General features: G+C 41.6%; 1 protein-coding gene across 1 annotated transcript in view; it reads right to left on the bottom strand.

Moving 5' to 3' along the window:
• Positions 1 to 25,969, bottom strand: part of LOC124606120 (meiosis-specific with OB domain-containing protein) — a 249,243-nt gene that overhangs the window by 130,057 nt on the left and 93,217 nt on the right. The window contains exon 5 of the mRNA XM_047138084.1: positions 3,393 to 3,546. Within this exon, the coding sequence (XP_046994040.1) occupies positions 3,393 to 3,546 (154 nt within the window). The remainder of the gene's footprint in view (positions 1 to 3,392; positions 3,547 to 25,969) is intronic.

Raw genomic sequence — 25,969 nt, 5'->3', positions numbered from 1 at the left:
GTACAGAGCAAAAAATTCCGCTCCCCTTAAGGTGCCACCTCTAGGCGCGTATCTAGTAGGCCTATATGTGAATCCGCCACTGTACAGAGTTAATCATGTTTTCCTCCAAGTCTGATGTCCGGACATTTCGGATATGTCCTTCATGATTTAACTGCTTCCTGAAATGACACTGTGTCAAACAAATGGCGAAACACTGTTGCGAACATTGAATGCTGTGCGTGCTGTCGATGGGGATAAGTCTCCTGATACAACCTTGCTGCCTGCAACCCATTGCCGTTTGCCTTTCCGTAAGTAAACACCATGTCAGCAACCTCTCGATTCAATTACGGAACCATTGTGTACAATGCTGTATCACATCCATTACAAGATGAGTCAGCAAGACAAGTGAATCGGACACAACATTATCAATTACTACAGCATAATGTATGAGGAACAGTACCACTGTCTAAGAGGAAACTACGCATACTGTAACTGTAGCTGCATGGTACAGCGTGTATTAGACCGCAGTCGTTGTAACAAACTATGATTGAATAAATGGTCCCTAGCATGGAAACTATGCATTTCCAGACATAAGTTGATTGGACCTTTTTGTTCTGTATCCTCTCATCGGTCAATCCCTAGAATTTGTACACCACGAAAAAAAATCACACTGTATAATTAATATATCTCATTACAGTGCAACTAAAAGTCAGTGTACCGTAATGCAGAAACTGTGAAATAAAATGAAATGTACCAACTTCACTGGAAGTCTGTCTATATTCATCACCTTCATCTCAGTATGTATTGTATGCCAGCTCCCCTGGATTCCATGCCTTGTAGTACAAGCTGTAATGGATGGTAACTAAGTCAGTCTGACTTTTTTGGAGAAGAACCACTTTTCTTTTTGACTCACACAACTTATTGTGTTCTCACCTGAATTGTGATTTTCAACTGTGTGTTTTTTTTTCCTATGTTATGTGACAACATTTCTTAATTTTTTGCCAAATGCTGCTTCTTCTTCTGTTTTTGTAGTCATGGGATTTCACATCCCAAGGATATGGTAAGACTTGAAAATCTTCAATTATTTTCAATGTTGTCTCTATGGCAGGAAAGTAGAAACTGACTCGAAAAACGTTCAGACTACAATAAGTTTCATAACATTGTCACAGGTTCAATGAGGAATTTGAGACTTGTGACTTCCGTATTGTGACAGTGGCAGAAGTTGACAGAAATGCTGCAGAACAGCCCTGAAACTTGTCCCCTGACTCATTTTCTGTGACTTTGTCACCTGGTGTGTGGGAGGAATTATGATTCCGTGTTGCATTTAGGACGTAAACGGCTGTCAGGCTTGCAAGGGGTGGGGGTGGTGGTGGTGGTGGGGGGGGGGGGGGGGAGATGGGGGTCCATCCCCCCTCCCAAAATGTTTGGGATTATACTAGATACAATCAAAATTTTTAGTCTCAAAATGCTTTCTTAATACACTCTCAACAAAAGTTTGAAATACTATTGTAAAATATAGTTTACCGTAGCAGAAGTCTCATTGACCTAGTCACTTCATGCTTTATCCAGTTAGAGCCCATAAACTGGACGTGTGTTTACTACTGGCATGCTAAGTGGCCATTTCCCAGTCATTTAAAAATACCGCTGCTGCAGCGGCACACCATGAGCAGTCCAGTATCAACAAAAATTCCATTCAGTTTGTGTTCAGTACTGCAATAATACGCCACATAGAGGTGCACAACACTTTGATAGAGTCAAGTTTTGTGGCTTTACTTTCAGCAGGTCATATACAGCAAGATTTTGCCAATCGGTTACATGTCACTCAAAGTGCTGTGTCTAAGGTGTGGAAAGAGTGCAAGGAGATGGGAAATGTGAACGATAGTGGTCGCCCTTATATGACAACACCAGTGCAGGATCGTTTCCTCCGATTGTCGGCTCGCTGATGCCCAACTTCAAATGGCAAAAATATTGGAAATGACTTTTCTTGGGCAACAGGGATTCATATCTCCAACCAAACAGTGCATAGAAGATTGCATCAAGATGGTCTCCATTCCAGAAGACCAATGAGAAGTTTTGAACTGCACCAATGGAACTGAAGCAATTGAAAGTCCTGGGCTCTTGCACATCAATATTGGACCATTGCAGAATGGAGTAATGTCATCTTCATTGACAAGACCTGGTTTGGTTTGTGACCAGACACTAGATGTGTCAGGATTTGGGGTAGTGCTAGACGACACCAGTAACACAGATACATTCAGGAAGTCCATTCGTTTGCAGGTGGAATTGTAATGTTCATGGCAGCAATAACAATGAGATGGTGGACCCCTCTAATTCCCATCTACTGCAATTTGACTGGATGCCGATACCTCCAAGAGATTCTACAAATGATATTAAGGCCGTATAGACGTAAAGTTGGTGACAATTTTATCCTAGTCGACGATAATGCAAGACTACACCATACCTGTAGCAGTGTCTCGGTATCTTCAAAGATACAACGTCAACCAAATGCATTGGCCAGCACAGCCCCAGACATGAATGCAATTGAGCATGAATGGGACCTGTCAAAAATGGCTATGGCTCAGTATCCTGTCTATTTTCAGGAGCTCACTGAAGCTGCCATTGAGGAGTGGGACGTCACAACCCAAAATAAACTTGATGGTCTCATTCAGAGCATGTCTCACAGAGTGGAAGCACTCATCCGCATGTGGGGAGGACATACTACTAAAGACTACTAATCATCACCAAGAGATAAAGATTTTCACTGTTTTTGTCACAAGATGTACACTTAGGAGACAGCCCCTGCTTTGTTTTGTAACAATTTTTTGTACCTAACCAAAATCATCCTTGTTTTCAGAAGGATTTCTGTTTCTTTTGTGAATAAGGTATTGTACAAACCTCAATGTGTGTACCACAAGAAGACATTGTAGTAAAGTCTGATATTTAAAACTTTTGGTCATGTGTATATTCTTTATTCTTGATTATGACTGAAAGTCAAGTGAAAGTACTTTCAGATGTAAAGGAATTGATGAAAAACAGTAGAGGAAGATTCACGAAATTATATGAGGCTTCAGCTCTTGTAAAGCAGAGTAGATGGTGAACAGTGACATAATATTAATAAATCTAAAAATTCCGGTTTGAGGGCCTGGCTGCTGTTATAGTTTTGACTCGTTTTGTGTTATGAATTTTAAAAACTGGCCTGATGATGTCTGTAGATAATTAAAACCAGCAACCACCAATAAAATTAAAATTAATGTAATTTGGACTGATAATTTTTGGAAACAAATATTTCTATCCCATAATGTAATGTAAGTCTAAATAATAATAGGTGTCATTTGACTCCACATGTATTGTTATTTACAACCCACACCTGATATATTAAAACAAGTTCTCAACACAGAAGAACAGGCACCTACCTGTGTTGCGAGGCTCCCAAGAGTCTGCACGATGTGCAGTTGCAGCATTCCATAATTGCACTGGCAGTCCAGAACTGGTTTGATCCATTATTGTTATATCCCGGCATATAATGCTTCTTCCATCTTTTGTTTTTATTGTTCTGATAGGACCAATCTGTAAATTAAAAATTTATAGTGAAAAAACATGGTTTTGATAGTTGTATACATTATAGGAAACAAACTCACAGTATAATCTTAAGATGTTACACTACAGTAACTTGTTTCATTATGTAAAGTACCCTTTTCTATTAGTTACCACAACTTTAATTAGAAACTATATTGTAAGAGAAGCTGGTAAAATTACCAATATCTACCTGTTACAGTTTATTAGAACATGTATACATAAAATGTCTCTCAATGGCTCAGTGGTTTCAGAGTCCGTTCTTGGTGTGCAGTCACACACTGTGGCCATTGTGAAGGATCAGTTATGTTTACAGTGTGCACACTTGTCACTTACCCTTGTTGTGTAGCTTCATAATTCTAAGTGCAGTGAAAATGTTCTTTTCACATATAATAAAGATGAAGTTTATCTTTGAGAGGAATAGTGTATGTCTATCTCGGTTCTCCTTTAGCAACTGGCTGGTGGCTGAAGTATAACTGGTTGACGAGGAGTTTTTAGGTGTTCAAGTGGACAATGTTACCAAAAGGCAGGTTTGTCAGATACATCAAAATTAAAGTTTAGTCAGTTATTTACATGTTCCACGGATCATTTTGCTTGATACATCATAATGATAAGGAATGACCCATTTTACATTCACATCGCAAATTAATTTGTACATATGGTTACATTTTCAACATTTCTAAGTTTTTTTTTTTTATTACAAGGAGAAAAAAATATAGAGATATGAGTTGGTAATTGCTATCCACCACTGTTTACGTGATAGAGTAATAGAGATTCTTCTATGGAACAGATGGAGATGTGAAGTGAAACTTTCTCAATTTGTTTTCAAATTTTACTTTGCTATCTGCCACAATTTTTTATCAGTGGGTAAGTAATAAAACTAAGGAAAGACAATCACTCACCTATGGCAGATCGACACATGGAACATATAAACATATAACAGAAAACAGAACTGACACAAGTTTATGAAAGAATATGACTATGTTTATGAAAGAATATGACTATGTTTATGAAAGAATATGAGGGAGAAGTTCGGGTTGGTTACACAAACAATACCCATTTAGCAGTTGTTCGTTTATTCATCTAAACACATGCAAGGCTCACAAAGAACTGAACATGGCGGAACAGCCCAAAGACAATGCTCAGAGTCCAAAGACGATGTTCAGAATCCAAAGATGAACGCATATCGATGCTGATGTAAACCTCATCGGCGCCACATAGCCTCCCCAGCCCCCCCCCCTCCCCCGCAGTACGGAGTACTCTTGAGAGGCCGGGGGGAGGGGGGTGACTAAGGTGTCGGCAGGGGTGGTCCGCGGGAGCTGGACCACGGTCAGCTGGACAGCGTCATCAGGGAGCTGAGGGAGCTGTGTGGGTAGATGTCGTGAAGGAAGGTTCGGCCACCGAACCTGGAAGTCGTTGAAGTGAACCAGGTGTCATGCTGGTCGTGCAGCGACAGGTAGGCCGGCGGTTTGCAGGTGGAACAAAGCGACATGAACAGTGTATAATCGTGCAGTATTATTAAATTTTGTGGATTATTTCCAGGGGGACAGGCATAAACACCTTGAGCGAGGGCACGTTCAAGATGGGGGGGAAGCCCTTGAGAAACCTCGACAGGGCGAGGCAGGCGACGGTGGAGAGGTCAAAGGGACCAGCGAAAGGACCGGCGGCAAGGGCGTGATCGTAGGTAAGCTCGACGTGGGGAGCATGTGGGCACTCGACAGAGTGCTTGAGACTGGAGTAGAGGGTGAGGTCGGAGGAGAGCTCGACAATTGGAACTGGAAGTCACTCGATCGAGTGTGTTAGTCCGACGTGGAGGGAGTGGTCGGAGCGTTGTGAGCCACAACAGTGAGTGGCGTGGTCGTGGCCTGAAGGGGGGGTAGAAGAAGGCTTGACATGAGCAGGCTTAAGTCTGTTGATAGAGACTGTAACAGCTGAATCTTTCATCTGGATGTCATAGGTGTTGGCTGAGTGCCGGAGAACTCGGTATGGGCTGATATATGGAGGTTGGAGGGGAGAACGGACAGTGTCATCTCGGAGCATGACGTACTCGCAATTGTCCAGAGATTTCTGGACGTGAACCTTAGGGCGGGAATGGCTCGCGGGCAGAGGGATATGGAGGTTGATGAAGTGGCGTCTCACATGGTCAGCGAAGAAGGGTAAGTCAGACTGAGGGAGAGAAGCGGAAGGGCTCACATGTTCGCCAGGTATAACAATGTTCTGGACATATACGAACTCAGCTATCGTGCCTTTGAGGTCTTCCTTATGGATCGTACGAATGCCGAGTAGCACAAGGGGAAGGGCCTCTGTCCATAGAGAGTTGTGGCATTGATGAGCCGCCTTGAGAGTGCGATGCCAGCACTCGACTAGCCCGTTACTTTGCAGATGATATGCTGTGGTATGGATGTGCCGGATGCCGCAAATGTTACAAATCCCGTTGAACAGGGCCAACTCAAATTGTCTGCCCTGGCCAGGCGTGATGATAGCTGGACATCCGAAACGCGATATCCATGACTCGACAAAAGCTCGAACAACAGTTTCTGCTGTAATATTGGGGAGGGGGACAACCTCGACTCAGCGAGTTGTTCGGTCGATAGATGAGAGAACATAATGAAAGCCGTTAGAGGGGCCGACAAAGTCAATATGAATATGCTGGAAACGCCCAGGAGGGATCGAAAAGGAGCCAAGGGGGGTCGAAGTGTGCTTGTGTACTTTGCAGCATTGGCATGCGACGCAAGAGCATGCCCATTGCTGGCAGTCCTTGTTGACATTTCTCCACACAAAGCACTCCGCTACGAGGTGGGCGGACGCACGAACACCGGGGCGGGCTAAATTATGCAATGCATTGAAGACAGCTCGAAGGAGCGTGGTTGGGATGAGGGGGCATAACGCGCCCGTACTGTCGCCGCACCAGATCTCACCAGAAATGCCAGGGAAGGTGTTGTGGACGAAGTGTAGTGAAGAAGTAGAGTCTGAAATCAGGTTTTGTGTTTCCTCGTCGGCTCGTTGGAGGTTAGGCAGATCAGAGAGGTCTAACAGTGAATGGACGGCATCGCCTCGAGAAAGGAAATCAGCAACTATATTGTCAGCACCCTTTATGTGTCTGACATCGGTGGTGAACTGAGATATGAAGTCCATGTATCTGAAGCGGCGAGGAGACGGGTCAGCTGGTGGGTTTGTAATGGCTGCAGCCAGGGGTTTGTGGTCCGTTAACACATAGAAAGGACATCCCTCAACGTCAGTCTTAAAATGCTTGATCGCTTTGTAGACCACGAGCAACTCCCTGTCAAATGCGGAATATTTCCATTGTGCATTGGTGAACTTGCGCAAGAAGAACTGCAGAGGCGAAGTTTGGCCATCGTTTGTCTGGCTAAGGACAGCGCTAATGGCAGTATCGCTCGCGTCTGTGGTCATGAAAAGCTGTGCATTGAGATGAGGATGCCCGATGGTGCAGGCCTCGGCAAGAAGAGTTTTGAGGGCAGCGAAAGAGTCAGTCATAGCAGGGGTCGATGGAACGGGCCGAGATCCAGACATGTTGGTGCCTGCCAAGGCATCCATCAGTGGAGCCTGAATTTCCGCAGCCCGAGGTAGATGTCAACGATAATAATTAACCGTGCCCAGAAAGCGCCGGAGCTCTTTGAATGATTAGGGTCTGGGTAGGTTTAGTATTGCTTGTACTTTCTCAGGGGGCGGTGAAATGCCGTCGGCAGAGACCCGAAAACCAAGAAAAGTGACAGCCGGTTGATGTAGCTGCAATTTGTCCTGGTTGGTCTTGATGCCTGCTGCCGTGAGAGTGTTCATAACAGTTTGCACATTTCAAATGTTTTCCTCTACGGAGGAACTGAACACAAGAATGTCATCAAGATATCAAGATATGCAAAGCAGAATTTTAGGTCGAATAGCACTTTGTTGATGAAGTGTTGGCAGGTCTGGGTTGCTTTTTTCAGACCGAAGGGCATGAATTGAAACTGAAATAACCCGATCGGGGTGGTGATTGCTATCTTCTCGATGTCTTCAGGTGCCATGGGGATATGATGGTAGGCCCGTTTGCAATCAATGACAGAGAACGTGGTCATACCTGCGAGGGAACTGGTAAAGTCAGCCATGTGCGTTTAGTTGATGATAGTCTCCGTACATGCGCCAGGACCCGTCTTTCTTGGGTGTCATATGTATGGGCGGAGACCAGCTATTGGCAGAGGGTTCAATGACACCAGAGCTTAGTAGTTCAGAAATCTGATTTTTAAGGGCGGAGAGGTGCTCGGGACAAAGTCGTCGTGGTTTACTGGAGATCGGGGGACCTGGCGTGAGGCGAACCTTGTGAACCGTGCTGTTGGTGATGACAGAAATGTTGTCGGTGGCGCTGGAGGTGGTTTATTTACAATGTATGGCGGGCGGGACAGGCAAGCCGTGGTCGTGGTGTTTGGAGCCACTCGGCGGATCCGACAGGAGCCGAGGCGGCAAAGTATCCCAGATGGCCGCCAGCCTGAAGCAGTGGCACCATGGTCGGATGAGCTCGGTAGAGCTTGTGAGATGTTAGTGAGTCCATTGTCCGAGGGCACGGCCTGCGGCAGCACGGTCGCGGGCGAAATGCTTGGCATGAGTGCACTGTTTGTATTGTCAGTGGCGGTCGCACCGTGGCGTGCAGGAGCCAAAGTTGCGTAGTTTGAGGTGCTGGCCGCGAGGGGCGGGGTAGGAGCCGTCAGTTCGGGAACACTTGACGCTCGTCACACATGTGTACTTGTGTCCGGCTGAGTGTCCAAAGCTGCCATGTTAGGAGGGTGTGGGCATGCGGAACTGTCAGTACATGGTATGGCAGACATGATAGCACATTTGCGAGGGGTAGCGGGAGGTAAACACATGGAGGCTTGATTGCTGGGACTGCAAGCAGATTTGTCACACTTACTGACCTTGCTTTGTCCTTGCTGTAGTGTCTGTCATTCCTTTACTGCATCGGAGAGATGGAGCTGTGTTTCATGGAGCCGGAGGGAGAGCTCAAAGTTTACCTTGCGTAGGCGAGCGACGTGTTCAAGCTCGACAAGGCACTTGTGCGTGGTTTCTTGTAATGTCATCGACAGAGACGAGCATGTACGGATGAGATGAGCCCAGGCCGATGTGTTATGGGGGGGTTTGCTCGACAGAGCACAGGGGAAGTGAGTCCAGTGAAAGTCTGTGGTGTCGCAAGAAGCCAATGCCTAGTATAGGTTCGTCAATTTTGCACACTAAAAAAGTCCACTCGAGTTTGCAGTTTGTGGAGAGTGAGATGACATGGGAAGTTGAACCCGAGCATTGTAGTTTAGTTGAATTCACGGCTTGCAGTGAAGTATGATGAGGGCAGATGTTCAACGACGCTAAGGACGTAGGCAGTAGCGAAACATCGGCCCCTGTGTCCACTAGGAAAAGGTATCCCAACGAAATGTCTTTAATGTAAAGTCGTCCGCAATTACCTGTCATTCCCGGATAGAATGGAGCACTGGGGGGTGCCTGTCATGTTGTGCACAGGAGGCGGCACCTGGACCTACCTGTGACTGGCATTTGGGAAGTAGTAGGGTGGTCTGCAGTTCCGTGCCGCCTCACCAAACCGTGTGTGGAAATAACAGTACGGGTAGTGCGGTTGCATTTCCTGCAGAATGTTCTTTGCCAGTGGTGGTGGCCGAGGTTCGGAGGCCGCATCAGGTTCGGTTGCAGGAGGGGGTGTGACCATGGGCGGAGCCGGTGATGTCCCAGTTGCATGTTTACTGCTTCCCGGAGCGAGCGAAACGGTCGGCACAGTACGGCCCCAGCTGCAGGATGATGAACCTGAACCTGAGACTTGTCAGGTAGGCAGTGGCTGGTGAAATAGAGTAGTGATGCGTCATGTAGCTTGTCAGCAATTGTCATTCTTTGCTCAACAGGTTCGGGAAACCTTTGAGCCAGAGCAAAGCGGATGTGAGGCGATAGTTTATCTGACCAGATGGTGAGTAGAGCTGTGTCAGAGAGTAGATCCGCGCTGACCAGGGAGCGGGGCACGTAGCCGTCGCCAACACTGGGAAGGTTTGTCATTGCCTAGTTGCTTGACGTGGAGCACTTGCCGTATTGCTGCCTCAGTTGAGTGTGCAAGCCGACGTAGAACTGTCTTTTTGGCTAGAGTGTACCGGGTAGATGAGTCCGGGGCATTGACCGGGTCAGCACTCAAGTCCTCCTGGTCGTGCAGGTGCGTGATGAGGCACAGAAACCTGGTTGACTCATCGAGTTTGTAATGGTCCAACACTTCGTCCACAATTTTGAACCTGGTTGTAGCTCTGTCGAGATTAAACAGCGGCAGCGTCGGTAAGTGTTGTAGAATGTTCGGAAGAACAGGTTGAGATGAGTTCGTCGTGGCACTGCCTGAATTGAACTGTTGTTGCTATAGTATTCCAGGAGAGTGTGCATCCAGGGGATGTGGCAACAATGGCTGTTCGGGTAGTACCATGAAGGTGACACGTTGTGGTTGAGCACGATCCGTCGCGACGTGGAAGGCCGACGCGGGTGAGACACCGTAATGTGTCGATTGCGGTTGTGGAAGCTCAACACGTTGTGGGTGTGTTCGGATTGACGTGTCGCGGAAGACCGACGTGGATGAGGCACCAAGATGTGCTGAGAACAGTAGCGGAAGCTCGACTGGAGCCAGCACGGGGGCGACAGGTGAGAAAAATTTCAAAGTTTGAGAACGCATGTTAGTCCCCGGAAAGCTCGACGTATGACCAGAGCCGGGGCCACCTGTGTTGCGGGGAGGCTACGGAGGTGCGGGCTGTCCAAAAGCACAGTGTGGGAAATGATGTCGAACATGGGACGGGGTGCACTCAAAACAGTGTGTGGATAAGGTGAATGTCGTGGCACAAAACACTGAGGCATAGCAGTGGGACGGAGGTGGGGTCAGGCACAGATAACAAGTAATTGTTCCTGTTGCAGGACGAGGTATCGAAGTAGGAAGGCATGTGATGATGCTGAACAGAGGCAGGTGTGGGCGTGATCGGATGCTGAGGAGGTTGACCTGTGGACGAAGCAGTTCCGGCCACATGGCAGGTATCCGCATGGTACTGCATGGATCTCGGTGTGGCAAATCGTCGTCGTGGCGGTAGTAGGTTGTCCAACGAAGCATTTGCAGAAATCGGCATTGGTCCCACACTGCATGGAGATACGTAAGAGGTAACTGCACAGGCGATGAGGGAGGGCACATGTGGCAGGAACAAAGGTGTTTGATAGCCGGAGTCATGCGCACTCCTAACGTCACTTATCGTTGCAGGCTCGAAAATGTCCCGCAAAATCAGCGGAATCATCGAGTGAGAGGCATCGTGTTGCAGTCCTGGCAGGTGTACATCGCCCGCAACACGATGCATGTCGATCACAAAATCCGGCGTTAGGCGCTGGGCTGAAGTCATTGTTAGAATGCTGTGTCGATGTAATAAACGTGAAAATAACCGACGCGGAGGTTGCGGACACAGTAAAACGGCGAAAACGGAAGACGTTACAACTCGGGGTCACCAGTGAGGGAGAAGTTCGGGTTGGTTACACCAAACAACACCCATTTACTAGTAGTTCAATTATTCACCTAAACACATGCAAGGCTCACAAAGAACTGAACATGGCAGAACAGCTCAAAGACAATGCTCAGAGTCCAAAGACGATGCTCAGAGTCCAAAGACAAATGCATATCGATGATGGTGTCGACCTCATCAGCACCACAAATAGAACAAAATACTGATGGTGATTGTGTATTTAAACACGATTATGGTTTGGTAAGCACTGTTGCAATTACTTAAGTCAGTTTAGCTTTATAACCTGTCAGAATTTATGATCTGCCTTTTCAAGTTCCACCTGATGAAATATGAGACAGTCTGAAGATTTAGGGCACTGTCTACGAGGTTAGGCAGATATATAGTCATATAAATGTATGTATAATAAACTAGCTAGAGTGAATTTGCAGAAGCATATCACATCGTATTTGCTTATTTGTGGCTATCGAGCATATATAACTTATGCAAATCACAGTTACACTTGTTCTGTTTTCAATTTTGTTGGAGTGTTTAAGGGATTATTGGGATCATAGGTCTATACAACTTCCTAGTGACATGTAATATTAGTGGATAAGCAGGTACCCAACTATTTTGTCAAATCGAAATGAAATCAGTGCATTGCAATACATTAAAAACAATCAAATGAATGACAATAATAATAATAATAATAATAATAATAATAACAATAACTGTATGTGTGTCAGGGGCTGAGTGCAAGTCTTTCAACTGGATGCGACATTGGTGACTTGCATATTCAATTCAATTCAATCTCTTTATTCATCCGTTAACAATATACATTGTATGGATGTAGTCAGTTACAATATAGTTTCTTATCTTTAATTTGTTTCAAAAACTTGGATAATAAATACAAATATTTTATATCAGTATATATAAATAATATTATTTTTCCAAATTAAGATATTCTTCAATGCTATAAAAACTATGTGTTAGTATAATTTGTTTAAGATGTACCTTGAATTTATGGAATTCTTTAATTTTCTTTATTGAAGAAGGCAATGCACTAAAAAGTATTTTGGGCTGATAGTTTACACTTTTTGGGTAGAGTGCTCCTTTGTGGGTGTGTCTGTGAAAATCATCCCTGTTCCTTGTTTCACGGTTATGAACCTGATTATTTAATGTTGAAAATTCCTGGTGAGTTTTCAGAAAGCATACACATTCATAGATGTATAAGCTAGGAAGAGTAATTATTTTAAATTCTTTAAGTATTTCCCTGCATGACACTCTGCAGGGAACCCCTTTCATTATTCTAATAGCCCTTTTTTCAAGTTTGAAAGCTTGTTTTGCCATTGCTGTATTTCCCCAGAAGATCACACCATATCGAAGCAAACTGTTCATGTAAGCATAATAGGCACATAGCAATGATTCAGTGTTGCAGCATTCCCGAAGCATTCTTAGCACGTAGCAGCATTTACTTAGTTTTTTACTTAAAACTTCTAGATGCTTTTCCCATCTGAAGTGCTCATCCACCCATATACTGAGGAATTTTGTGTATGGAGCTTGTGCAATAACATAGTTCCCTAACTCAGCTTTTACTATTCTTCCTACTTTACTTTTAATATTACTGAAATTCATCAATACCATTTTATCCTTATTTATGATCAAAGCATTATCACTGAACCATTTTCCTGTCTCATTTATCGTCCTAGAGACACTCTGCTGTAGATCATCCTCAGTGTATCCTTTTATAAAAATACTAGCGTCATCAGCGAACATCACCGTTTCTGCAACTGTCAGATGGTTTGGCAAATCGTTTATGTACACCAAGAACAACAAAGGGCCTAACATGGAACCCTGGGGCACTCCATAGCTAGTTTTTTTGAAATCTGAAAGATATTGTTTGCCTTCATGACATATTTGTACTTTCTGTTGTCTATCAGAGAGATAAGACTTGAACCATTTGAAGGCAAGTCCCTGGACCCCATAACATTCTAGTTTCATAAGCAATAAGTCATGGCTGATTAAATCAAATGCTTTAGATAAATCTAAGAATATTCCACAGCTTAATCCATTCTTGTCCAAGGCATTTATAACCATTTTCATGAATTGGAAGACTGCCATTCCTGTGGATCTGTTCTTTCTAAACCCATCTTGGGCATTAGTTAGTATTTTATTTTTATTCACGAAGTCAGCTAGCCTTTCATACATTACTCTTTCAATTACTTTAGAGAAGCCTGACAATAATGACACTGGTCTATAATTATTTATGTCAGCTGTACTATCCTTTTATTATGGAGAGTTTTAGTTTTGATGGGAACACCCCTACCCTGAAAGAAGTATTAATAATGTCAGTTAGGTGAGTATCTATACTGGTAGAACTATGTTTGACTACCTAACATACCCAAGTTATACCCATGTGAAGGGACCTATAGTTTAATGTGGAATCTGAACAACGTGTCATTCTTGGTGTCTCCCAATGTCATTGAAAGGTGAAGGTTGGATTAAAGGGAACTTAGAAATTTCCATGGTCTAAATGGATTCCATCCCATCCATTCTCGGTTTCCTGGAGGCACTTTGCCACTGACAAATCAAGTAGAGAGAGTAGAAGAAACAAATAATGCTGTATAAACAAATGAAGTAAAATAGCAAGCTATCTGAGACAGCTATACCAATAATTAACATGCATACTCATAGTACGGGGCAACAGAATCAAGGAAATGCAAATGAATAGACAGAAATAAAAAAGAAAGTTTGCAGAATAGAATAAACTACAGCAGTTCATAAAGGATTTCATGAAATGGAAATGGCATATACCCTTGATCATGAAACAAGTAGCACATCAGTAAGTATGGAAAAGGAGAAGGAAATGATGGAAACCACAAGTGAGGAACAAATTATTGACAGGCAAATAAGTTACAGTGAAATTGGAGCGAACAGAGATGAGGATGTAATTCAGTCCGAGGACTGTGAAATGGAGAAGTTCTCTGTGGCTAGCAACAAAGAAAACATCAATGTGATACAAGTAAAATGGCTAGCCTCACCAGTCATTTGCAGAGAAAGATACAGATTAAAATGTGGAGCTTCATCACAAGAACAAGGAAAAACAGTGAGGAAGACTACTGAGATTCTGAGTGTCACCTAAAATAAACATAAGGTTGAAAACAAAGATAAACTAGGTATATCGATCGAAGTTCTGCACACACAGGAATATGAGGATATGAGATAAGCGGCATTCATGAATACAGATCAAGGGCAGATGAACTTCTATACTCATTGGGAGGTTTTTAATATTTTTTATCCCAAAATACACTACAATTTAATGTAGCCAATCTATAACTTTACAACAATAAAGGTAAACAAACTAAAAAGGTAATTTGAAATATGATTCCTTGATGATTTTCCTTATTGCTTCACTTGCAACAAGCTCATCTACAAGAAGTTTATGTAGAGGAAGGTCAGATATTTTAGTGAGAGAAGGAATTTCATTTTCTGAGTTAGAACAGGCGGATTCAGACCATGAAATGGTCGGACTTCTTTTGACACTTATACTGAATATATATGGTCCTTGTGGGTATAGAGAGCTAAACTACTGTGTAAGAACCCACAAAAAATTACTTTAGGTGGTGATTTCAACTATGTATTAAATGTTACTGACCAACATGCAAACTTCAACAGAACTGAAGACACTCAATGAAAGCCTTCATTTCCATGACACATGGAAACCAACAAATGCTTCAGTATTGACTTACATCTACATTATGAAGGTATCACACTGGTTAGAAATTATGTATCAGGTATCATTAAAAACAAATGCAGTTAATTTGGAAATAGCTACTTATGCCTTCTATGACCATTGCTGTCACATGGTCTGTATGAAGCAAATCAATAAAGAAAGAGGAATAATAAACAGAGTGTCAGGAAACTTCTGGACAGATAATTAGACTATGAGTTTAATAGTTTATGGCAGAACTGTATAAAAGAAATGCCCTAATGCTATGGACTTCTGGGAAGAACTGGCAAAGTCAACAATTAGGATGTTTTTAACATGCTTTTAAGATGCAAAAGAAGGGGACAAGATGACACCTTAGACTTCTACTATTCATGTCACGCCAGATTAAAAAATACAATGATTCATTTTCAAAATGGTATCACAAGAAAACATTGTTTGATACACTGTAATCATTGTTGGTATATGATAATTTAAGTAATGTGTGGATAAACTACATTATTACATTGTGGAGAACAGAATGGCTGGATTAGGAACTTATCACGCTAACAGTAATAATGCTAACAATAATGAACTTGGCTCAGTAAATAAAAGTATAAAAACTGTTAAGCATAAATGGAGGTCAAAGTAGTATGACTGTTTGAAAATTTAAACAATGGAAATAAAGAACTAAAAAGGAGATGTAAAATAAAATTGAGGAACTAAAAAACTGTAACAAGAAGTTAAATAAAGAAACATCTTATTTTGTCATGTGGAAAGCACTGATTAGACCTTAACATATGAGATAACACCTAACTCGAGAATGAAAAAGGATCAGCTACAAAGAGACCTAAAATGAATAACAGAAACTTAATTAAATTAGAAGTAAACTTTTCTAGACATTTTTTATCCAAGGGCATGGTGAAAAGTATTGCTTCTGTTTTTTTATAAAAACCCTGCAGTGTTAGGTGGCTTTATGCTTAATTACAGACTTACTATTTTATCAGTTGATTTGTTTTCACCACGTAATGCCTGCTGTTTATGCCTTCTTCGTTGCTGAGCGATGTATCACTTTTTGTTCTGATGCTGCAACTCTTCCTTTCCTATATCTTTACTACCTTTTATCTATATAAATGATGAACTATTGGTTTTGTCATTTAACAACTTTGTAATAACTGTGGAAGTATTACAGGCATCGGGTCCCACCTAATGTGTCACCCGCCTATACGTTTTACATGAACCTTTCAAAACTCGATCGATCGGTTTACAAAGAGAAAGCAGAATGTCTCTTCCTTTGACGTTGTCCAACAACAACCTAGGAAGTTCGATGCTTGCGGCTCAGGCTCTTCCATGGCTCGCGGTAGTTTGCAGCATTCGTTTTATTCCTTGCCCACTTGCCGCTACGTCAAACTTTCGTGGTGATCGTTGGGCAACGTCTTCCACGTAATCTGCAACATTAATAAACTTTCTTCCCACAGTATTTCTGAAAACCCAAAAACAAACTTAAAGAACATAATAATAATAACTGTTCTCACAATTATTTGTATAAGTCTTGGTCGATTTAATGAGGGGTGGGACAGGCCTAAGCCTTGTGACACCACAACCCTTAAAGCTTTTTAAATAAAACGAACATTATTAACATTCTACATTTTTATTCTTTATGTCTACATATTTATTTATTAACATAGTAACCCTGGCAATGAAAACATTTCTCGCAATGAGAGACCATTTTGTTGACACTGTCACCATAGAATGTTTGACTTTGTCGACAGAGCCATAACCTCACCTCTGCTTGCACCGCTTCATCATTATCAAAGTGAAGCCCTTGAAGGTGCTCTTTAAATTTTGGAAAAAGGTGAAAATTGATGGGGCCAAGTTGGGACTGTATGAAGGATGACTGATGATAGTGAACCTAAGGTATCAGATTACTGCATATGTTGCAGCACTCATTTGTGGTCTGGCACTGTCATGCTAAAGATGAGGGTGCTCCATGGGTAGATGAATTCTTCAAAATCAAAACTTTATTGCAGCATGCTGATTTTCATGCAGCGATGTAGTTACATTATAGACTACCATGTTACATGCTACAATTTGGAGCTCTCTAGCAGCAGAGACTTGCAAATATGTACACATAAAGAATAAAGGTGTAGAACATGTAATGGGACACCCTCCTCTAACATTACCTTTGCTTTATAGAAACAGTCGATACCAGAAATATTTGTGAACTTTGTATAGGTGAACATTATGTCAGCTGCTTAACTAAATGAATTTCATGTGATTTTGTATACGATATATTATATTTTAGGCTAAACTGTATAAAAAGAAATTAATTTGTTTCATTCAATATGTATGCAAGGTTAAAATTGCTCTTCTTTTAGAAATATTTGAAATAATGAAATATCTAGTACACTTAAAATCCCTATTATTATTTATGCAATCTGATGCTAATTATTAAATTTATTTCTGGACTCATTTATAGAATGATAATATAACTTGGTAACGCTCCTTCTTTTGTCAAGAAAGTTTGTAAACACTTTTGTTTTGTAAACTCTTGGAATATTGTTAGTACCACAAGATGAGTTGAGAGTAGTGGGCGTGCCTCTGATGGGATCGGTCGTGTTTTTATGTTTGGCAATAACAATGTGAATTTGTGTTCTAAAGTGGACACTGTAAAGTCACTGTGGTATAGAAGAATGGGATAAAATAAAAAAAGTCTTAGAAACAGAAATTACTTCATCAGTTATCATGTCATCTGGAATCCACAGAGCTAAAAAATTTCAGCCTGAAGAATCTACCCCTAGACATGATGAATTGCAGCCAACAATGAGAAAATGAAGATAAGTAACAAAAATATTTCTACATCTTACTCCTCTCGAAGCATTTGAAACAAAGCAATTAATCTTTTTACTGAAAGCTACAGGTGATGTGTAGGAGGGTAAGATTACAATTGTGGGCGTCATCCAGGTTCAGTTGACTGATAACGAAGTTTTGTCTGTTGCAGAAGAAGAAAGGACAGTGATTTGTGTCATTTGCAGTTTATATATAAATGAAGTCCTGATCACGTGAAGAAGGAAGACCCGAGAACTGCCCAACAAAGTCGTATCAACAGTGGCGAGATACTATCAACAGTGACGCACCAGATGAATTGAAAGAGGACTTTACAACTACAACGAGGGACATCAAAAAGAAAAACACAAACTATTTGTGAAATTAATTAACTTTTTTTTTTTTTTGTGGACTCATGTGACTGCTAGGAAAATGAATAGAGACGAGGGTAGTGGTGATGAAGTGAAAGCTGTAGGACCCACCCAGGACATGTGTGAACCAAGTAAAAGTGTAGTGAGCAAAGAAACAGTTAAAACTGATATTTTGCTGTTGATTTTGGTAAAATTAGAGGAAATGAAGACTGATAACAATAGAATATTTAGTGCAGTGAATGATCAGTTAACAGAAAAATTTACTTCACATAAATGACCTGAAAACTGAAAACAATGGGAAAATGGACAGGGTACAATACCAAATAGACCAACTTGTAATCAGGTTTCGGAGCTAAAAAATGGGTTGTCAGAGGGATTAAAAAGTGTGAATGAAAAACCTGATGTCTTAGAAAATAAATTTATTGTTTTGGAAAATGAGCTAGTAAGTACGAGGGCAGTTCAATAAGTAATGCAACACATTTTTTTTTCTCGGCCAATTTTGGTTGAAAAAACCGGAAATTTCTTGTGGAATATTTTCAAACATTCCCCCTTCGTCTCGTATAGTTTCATTGACTTCCGACAGGTGGCAGCGCTGTACGGAGCTGTTAAAATGGCGTCTGTAACGGATGTGCGTTGCAAACAACGGGCAGTGATCGAGTTTCTTTTGGCGGAAAACCAGGGCATCTCAGATAGTCATAGGCGCTTGCAGAATGTCTACGGTGATCTGGCAGCGGACAAAAGCACGGTGAATCGTTGGGCAAAGCATGTGTCATCATCGCCGCAAGGTCAAGCAAGACTGTCTGATCTCCCGCGTGCGGGCCGGCCGTGCACAGCTGTGACTCCCGCAATGGCGGAGCGTGCGAACACACTCGTTCGAGATGATCGACGGATCACCATCAAATAACTCAGTGCTCAACTTGACATCTCTGTTGGTAGTGCTGTCACAATTGTTCACCAGTTGGGATATTCAAAGGTTTGTTCCCGCTGGGTCCCTCGTTGTCTAACCGAACACCATAAAGAGCAAAGGAGAACCATCTGTGCGGAATTGCTTGCTCGTCATGTGGCTGAGGGTGACAATTTCTTGTCAAAGATTGTTACACGCGATGAAACATGAGTTCATCACTTCGAACCTGAAACAAAACGGCAATCAATGGAGTGGCGCCACACCCACTCCCCTACCAAGAAAAAGTTTAAAGCCATACCCTCAGCCGGTAAAGTCATGGTTACAGTCTTCTGGGACGCTGAAGGGGTTATTCTGTTCGATGTCCTTCCCCACGGTCAAACGATCAACTCTGAAGTGTATTGTGCTACTCTTCAGAAATTGAAGAAACGACTTCAGCGCGTTCGTAGGCACAAAAATCTGAACGAACTTCTCCTTCTTCATGACAACGCAAGACCTCACACAAGTCTTCGCACCCGAGAGGAGCTCACAAAACTTCAGTGGACTGTTCTTCCTCATGCACCCTACAGCCCCGATCTCGCACCGTCGGATTTCCATATGTTTGGCCCAATGAAGGACGCAATCCGTGGGAGGCACTACGCGGATGATGAAGAAGTTATTGATGCAGTACGACGTTGGCTCTGACTTCGACCAGTGGAATGGTACCGTGCAGGCATACAGGCCCTCATTTCAAGGCGGCGTAAGGCCGTAGCATTGAATGGAGATTACGTTGAAAAATAGTGTTGTGTAGCTAAAAGATTGGGAATAACCTGGTGTATTTCAATGCTGAATAAAACAACCCCTGTTTCAGAAAAAAATGTGTTGCATTACTTATTGAACTGCCCTCGTACATTTGCAAGACAGCCGAAGAATGTTAATTACGTCAGAGTTGAACAGAAGACTGTTGCGGAAAAAAATGGAACAGAACTTTACTAGTTTAGATTAAAAACAATTTCATATTGTAAACAGTATGCAAACTAACTTAGATAAAAAAATTTCAGCAGTTCAGGAAAATTGTATTCACAAATATGTGTATTCAAACAATTGTATTGCGTGGTCCAACACTCCAATCAAAAGTTTTCCATCAGATAATTTACACCTAGTGGATTTTATGCACCACTGTAGAGATAGTTTTGTGTCAGGCATGAGTGACAGTCAAAAAATTAAATTTGTTAAAAGATGTCGTGTAGGTGATGCTCTGTCTTGGGTGTCTAAATTTATGTCAATGGGAGATATATCAAAGTTTCAAAAAAAGTTTTTTAAATAAATTTTGGTCAGAAGCTGAACAGGGGAGAGTTAAAAGTAAATTTTTGAATGGCCCTAATTATATGAATAGAGACGGTATTCTGAAAGAGTTTTGTAAGAATCAGCTTAAGAAATTAACACACCTTGACAAACCATTTGACGAAATGACATTGATTGGCTCACTAAAAAGGATATTTCCAGAAAGGTTGCAGTGGGATTGTTTTGAACAATTTTTACAATATGTTGACAGGCTGGATAGGGCAGTAGAAAGAAGAACGTACCATAACAATTGGAATGATAAAGATCACAACGTTAGTAACTACAGAAACAGAGATAATGGTAATTTCTATCTGTGTTAAAATGATAATACAGACTGAAACTTTGAACATCGGTAGAACAGGAATGGGGATAATCATGGGCAATTTAATAAGAGAAACAATCACAGAAGTTACTACTCGGGGAATGGCAATGCGCCGCAATGAAGATCCACAGTTTTGGGTCGTGGAAACACAACTAGTATAGGACGTCCAATTTACACTTGCAATTAGACTGTAATAACAGTGTTAATAATGTGGCACAGCTATCTGAAGTTGAACAGAAGGAACATCAGATTTCTCATTATGCTTTGATCAAAAGTTTTGGGATACTATGTTTAATTATAGTGATGTAGGTGCTAATCACAAACCAGAATATGAGAGTAATGAGAATTCTGATGTAGTGTGTACTAAATTTCTTCTCTTGGTCAGAGGGCAGTGTTATAGATGTATGTAAAACAGGTGATGACTGTACTGGATCTGAGTTAGGTGGTATTTTTGAGATAGATATGAATGAGAGCTGCGAAATAACTGAGGTTAATAAGTCTTAGACTGGTAGCTTACTGCATATGAATTAAGGTGTTGATGGAGATGAGACTTGTGTTGTTAATGATGCTGTTGATGAAGTAATTTTGGAAGAATGGCACCTCCACACAAAAATGCTGTATACTTTCTAGAATTAATTTCAAGTGGGATCTCCAAATCAAAGGGCAATTGTGTCAAAGTCAGATACTGTTCAGACCACATTTGTCTCTTCCTTTTTGTATTATGACAGTAGTGATGTTGGTATGGGTGCTCATTTATTTCAGGAGGTTGAAGTTGATGGTGCTACTAAACATAGATCTCTTGCATTTGCTAATAGCGTATTGCAGAAATGTGAAAAGACATACACTGTAACTGAGAAAGAACTTTTGGCTATACATTGGGCGTTCAAAAAACTTAAAAATTGTTGACTAGGTCACAAAATCATCATATGTACTAATCACAAAGCATTATATTATCCTCAGGTGTGTAAGCTGTACCATAACAGAATTACTCATTGGGCCATGTTTTTAGAGCAGCTCAATTATGGAATCAGATTCATTAAGGGCACAGACAATGTAGTGCTGATGCTTTGTCTAGGCTACCTTTAGGGAGTGAATCATCTAACAGCTTTGGAGAAGGAGTGAAAGAGTTTAAAATTATGTACTTCAGAGGTGTGAAAGAGGAAAAAGATATTTTGAAAATTTGCAAAGACATCAGCAGGGTATCAAAATCATGATCAAAATTGGTTAAGAGCATGTTGGGTAAGACAGGAGGAGAAAAGACAGAATGGTATTATAAGGTACACAAGGGTATTTTATTCAGGAGATATAAGACTGAATCAGAGGATTGGAACTATGTTGACTGGAACAGTGTATTGATACTTTAATTACTTGTACACATGAGAGTTTTGGTCATTATGGATCAACCAAAAGCACACGAAAGATTCAGGAAAACATCTATTTTTATAACATAGGAAGGAGAGTCAAGAAGAAGATCGTCAGCTGTGACAGATGTCAAAGAGTGAAGGTACATAACCAAACAAGTAGAGACCAAATGCAAAACATACTGCCTAATAGTAGCCTTGATCTTGTGTCCGTGGACATTTATGGACCTTTACCTAAGTCTAAGAATAGATTTTGTTCTGTTTTTGTGGTGGCTGATGCATTTTTGAAGTTTATAAAGCTGTTTCCTCTTAAGAAAGCTACCAGTGAGCAAATTATCTCTAAGTTTGAAAACACATATTTTTTATCAGATGGGTATTCCTAAAACAATTTTATCTGATAATGGTTATCAGTTTACATCACAAGCTTGGAAATATTTTGTTGACCATGAAAAAATAAGGCATTTTTAACCTTCAAGTAACCCTGCAGAAAGAAATATGAGAGAGACTGGAAGATTGTTTAGTATGTATTGTAGTAAGAATCATACCAGTTGGATAGATTATATCAGTTATTTTGAGATCTTATGAACCGCTTACAACATTCTTCAATAGGTTTTTCACCATTTGAAATCATGTTTAATTGCAGACCAGCTAACCTTATTTCTGAAAATATTGAGTTTCCACCATGTAAAATTCTGTCACCACGAGAGAGGGAAGAATGTGTTATGGAGACGACGAAAAAAGAGGGGGATAGGAGAAAGCAGAGACATGATGGTAAAGTCAGATTCTCTAAGTTTGAAGTGGGAGATCTTGTGTTGGTGAAAGCCAAAGAGAAATCTAAAGTGTTGACAACTGAGAGAAAGAAATTTTTCGATATTTATATTGGACCATTCGAAATCCTTGAAAATCCATATACAATATTGTGTATCCTAATGCATACAATATTGTGTATCCTAAATCTAAGAAGTTTTTTTGGATTATGCAATATCACTGAACTGACAGCATATAGACATGATCCATGAGTATTTAATTTTTGTTTGTTTGTTCTTTTTCCATTGTCATGAATTTAGTATGTAAGATGATATGATTTTTAAAGTCCTGTCTTATCTATTAACTAAGTTAAAATCTATGATACACTACATAATTATGTTTTCTAATAAATTTTTGCTTTAGAATTTGACTCATATATGCCATGAGACTAAATGAGTAGATCCTTTTACAATTTTGAAATAGGACAAAGTTCATAATTTGTAATGTAATAATTAGGGATATTATCTATATCTGTGTGTATCAGCTTTTTAGTTCATTTTTCTTTTTCACTGCATTTAACTCTGTTTATTAATGTTTCATATATGAATACTTTTAAATCACACCTGACATAAATCTTATATAACTGACTTTGAAAAATGAATATGGAGAGCATATATTGTGTGATGTGAAGAAGGTATTGAACAACGTATTTAGTACACAAAACAATGTTTCAGAATTTGATGTGAATGCTAGACAGGAAGTTATCTATCGGTGAAGTGTGTGATGAGAACTCTAGGGAGGAAACTGAGAGATGTGGATGGATCCATTCCCCAGACTGCTGTATGGCTGTACCCTGCTGGACCAGTCAACTTACAAGAGATCATAGATGCTGGGTAATGTACTCAAGCATCTGTCTACTACATCAGTGTTGTAACTGATATTTGTGGGTTGTTAGCCAAGATTGCAACAGACAGTGTTATTTCACATAAATGTGTGTTTTTTCAAGTAGGGAGATTGATTTTCCAATACATTATGTACCCTTAAATCAGTATGTATTACTTTTATCATTTGTATATGAATCTTCTAGGTCTTCATGTATGTAGGTTAGTTGTATGGACAATTAGCAAATAGTGTGGAAGACGTTTACTAGTATAGACAATATAACAAGGTGTATACACATCTGCTTTCATACACCGATTTTGGTCCGCAAGCTACTTGATTATGTCATCATTCAAAGATAGCTATGTCTCTGTTTACCTGTATTTATCCTGAGTTTTGCAATATTGTAACTGAATGGATCTTGAGTTGTGGACAGACTCATGCTTAACTCTCTTTTGGGTACCCCTGGTCATCGCTGTGTAAATTCTAGAACCACTCAGTCTTCTACCATCTCAAACACACGATATTCTAGATATGAGTGTGGGATGGTAGACTCCTACCTACTGTGCATCACATTTTTGTGTGTGCAGGTTTAAAATCAGTCATGGGAAGAAAGTAGACGCGGCGGTCGAACGGCACCGACAAGTACCTGTCAGGCAATCCATATAGACATTTCAGTGTGTGTGTAAGGAAGAACCATGGAGTTTTTATGCCACTCTGTGCTTATTGACTATTGTTAGGTGAAACAAGAAGAGTTGAAAAAGTACTCTTGTAGACTCTTGACTCAGCCTTGGTAGAGGCAAGACGTATTTTCTGATTCATTTTAAGAAAGTCATGGTAATCAAGCCAACTTTCTTTTAACTGTAACTCATTTTGTTTCTAATGTTCGACGGTATGATGTACTTACAGAAAATTGCAAATTTATGTTGAATGTGTGAATTATGTTGTGCATGGCCCCCAGGGTGTCCACAACTCTTTTGTGGATACGTGTGTAGCAAGCATGGGACCCCAAGCTAGTGTGGCCCTCCTTCCTTTCCAGGCTGCATACCTTCCTTTTCCACATCCTTCCCAATGCCCATCATCCCCCCCCCCCCCCCCCCGCCTCTTCCCTTCCCTTTCTCCTCCTCTGGGAGTGTGTTTAGTGCCTACATCCGGAGACTGACGCTCAAAACTGTAAAACAGTCTCTCTTCTTCGCCTTCTCTGCTGGCAAGTCTTTGTCCTTCCTTTGTCCTTATCTTCTCCTTACCTCTTGTCTTTACCATTTTCTCCGCTGCAGCGTTTGAGACCTCTCTTCTTTCATTTCCTTTCCTTTTCTTTGTTCCTCCCTTTCCCTTTTTTTCCTCCCTGTGCGTGTCTGAAGGTCGACCCACGCATTGCCACGCGTAGCTGGTGACGGGGTAATGCGTAATTCCGCGCCCCGAGTAGACAGGTAGGACACTTACGTACCCCCTGGTAATGGCCAGGTCCAGGGAGGGGTGATTACCCAAGCTGATACCTTCCAAAAGTACCGATTGGTCCCTCTTTCCGTTTCTCGGGAGGTGTGACCTGAGGTGTAAACAATCACCTAAGGCAGGAGTGCCCTCAGAGAGGGCCTCCACAAGGAAGGAGCGTGCCACCGGAGATGCCGGTAATAATGGGGGCTACTTCTGCAATGGTTTCCTCATCATCTACTATGTCTGCTAACAAGTGAAAGTTAAATGAGTCTCAGCCACGGCCAATTCTTCCATCGTTGCCACAGTTCCTTGTTGTTTCTCGGTCGGATAAAGGTCAAGACTTCTCCACAGTCAACCCTTTCATTATTCAGAAAGGTGTTGACGCAATTGCAGGACCTGTAAAGTCTTGTTCCCGATTACGAAATGGCACCTAGTTGTTAGAAACAGTCAGTGCCCTCCAGGCACAAAGATTGCTGCGTACTTCACTGCTACACACCTTCCCTGTCCAGGTGGAAGCACACCGCACTTTAAATTCATCACATGGGGTCGTTTACACACGTTCCTTCGACAGATTGTTCAACGAGGAAATTCAAAACTACCTGTCTGACCAGGGCGTAACGGCTGTTCATCGAGTCATGAAAAGGGTTGACAAGAACTTCCGTCGAACATAAAAGCGGGCTATGAGATAATTTCCATTTGCCCTTACATCCCAAACCCTAATGGTGATATCGGTGTCAGCAGTTCAATCATACCAGCCAGTCATGTTCCATTCCGGCCAAATGTGTTACTTGTGGCAAGGATGCCCATGAGGGTGCTTGTCCACCTCCATCCCCTCGTTGCATCAACTGTATGGGTGACCACACTGCTTCCTTTAGAGATTGCCCCATTTTTAAAGACGAATGGCTCATTCAGGAAATCAGAGTGAAGGAAAAGGTGTCGACCTTTGCTGCTCGAAAGTTATTCGCCAGTCAAAAGCCCACTGTGCCTCACGCAGGTAAATACAGCACTGTCCTTGCCGCTCCTCGGCCAACTAAGGAGGCAGCCACGCAGACTTGTGATC

Source organism: Schistocerca americana, chromosome 3 (genome assembly GCF_021461395.2).
Source record: "Schistocerca americana isolate TAMUIC-IGC-003095 chromosome 3, iqSchAmer2.1, whole genome shotgun sequence".
Classification (NCBI taxonomy): domain Eukaryota; kingdom Metazoa; phylum Arthropoda; class Insecta; order Orthoptera; family Acrididae; genus Schistocerca; species Schistocerca americana.
Note: the sequence above shows the minus strand (reverse complement) of the source record. Positions and strands in the feature narration are given on the sequence as shown.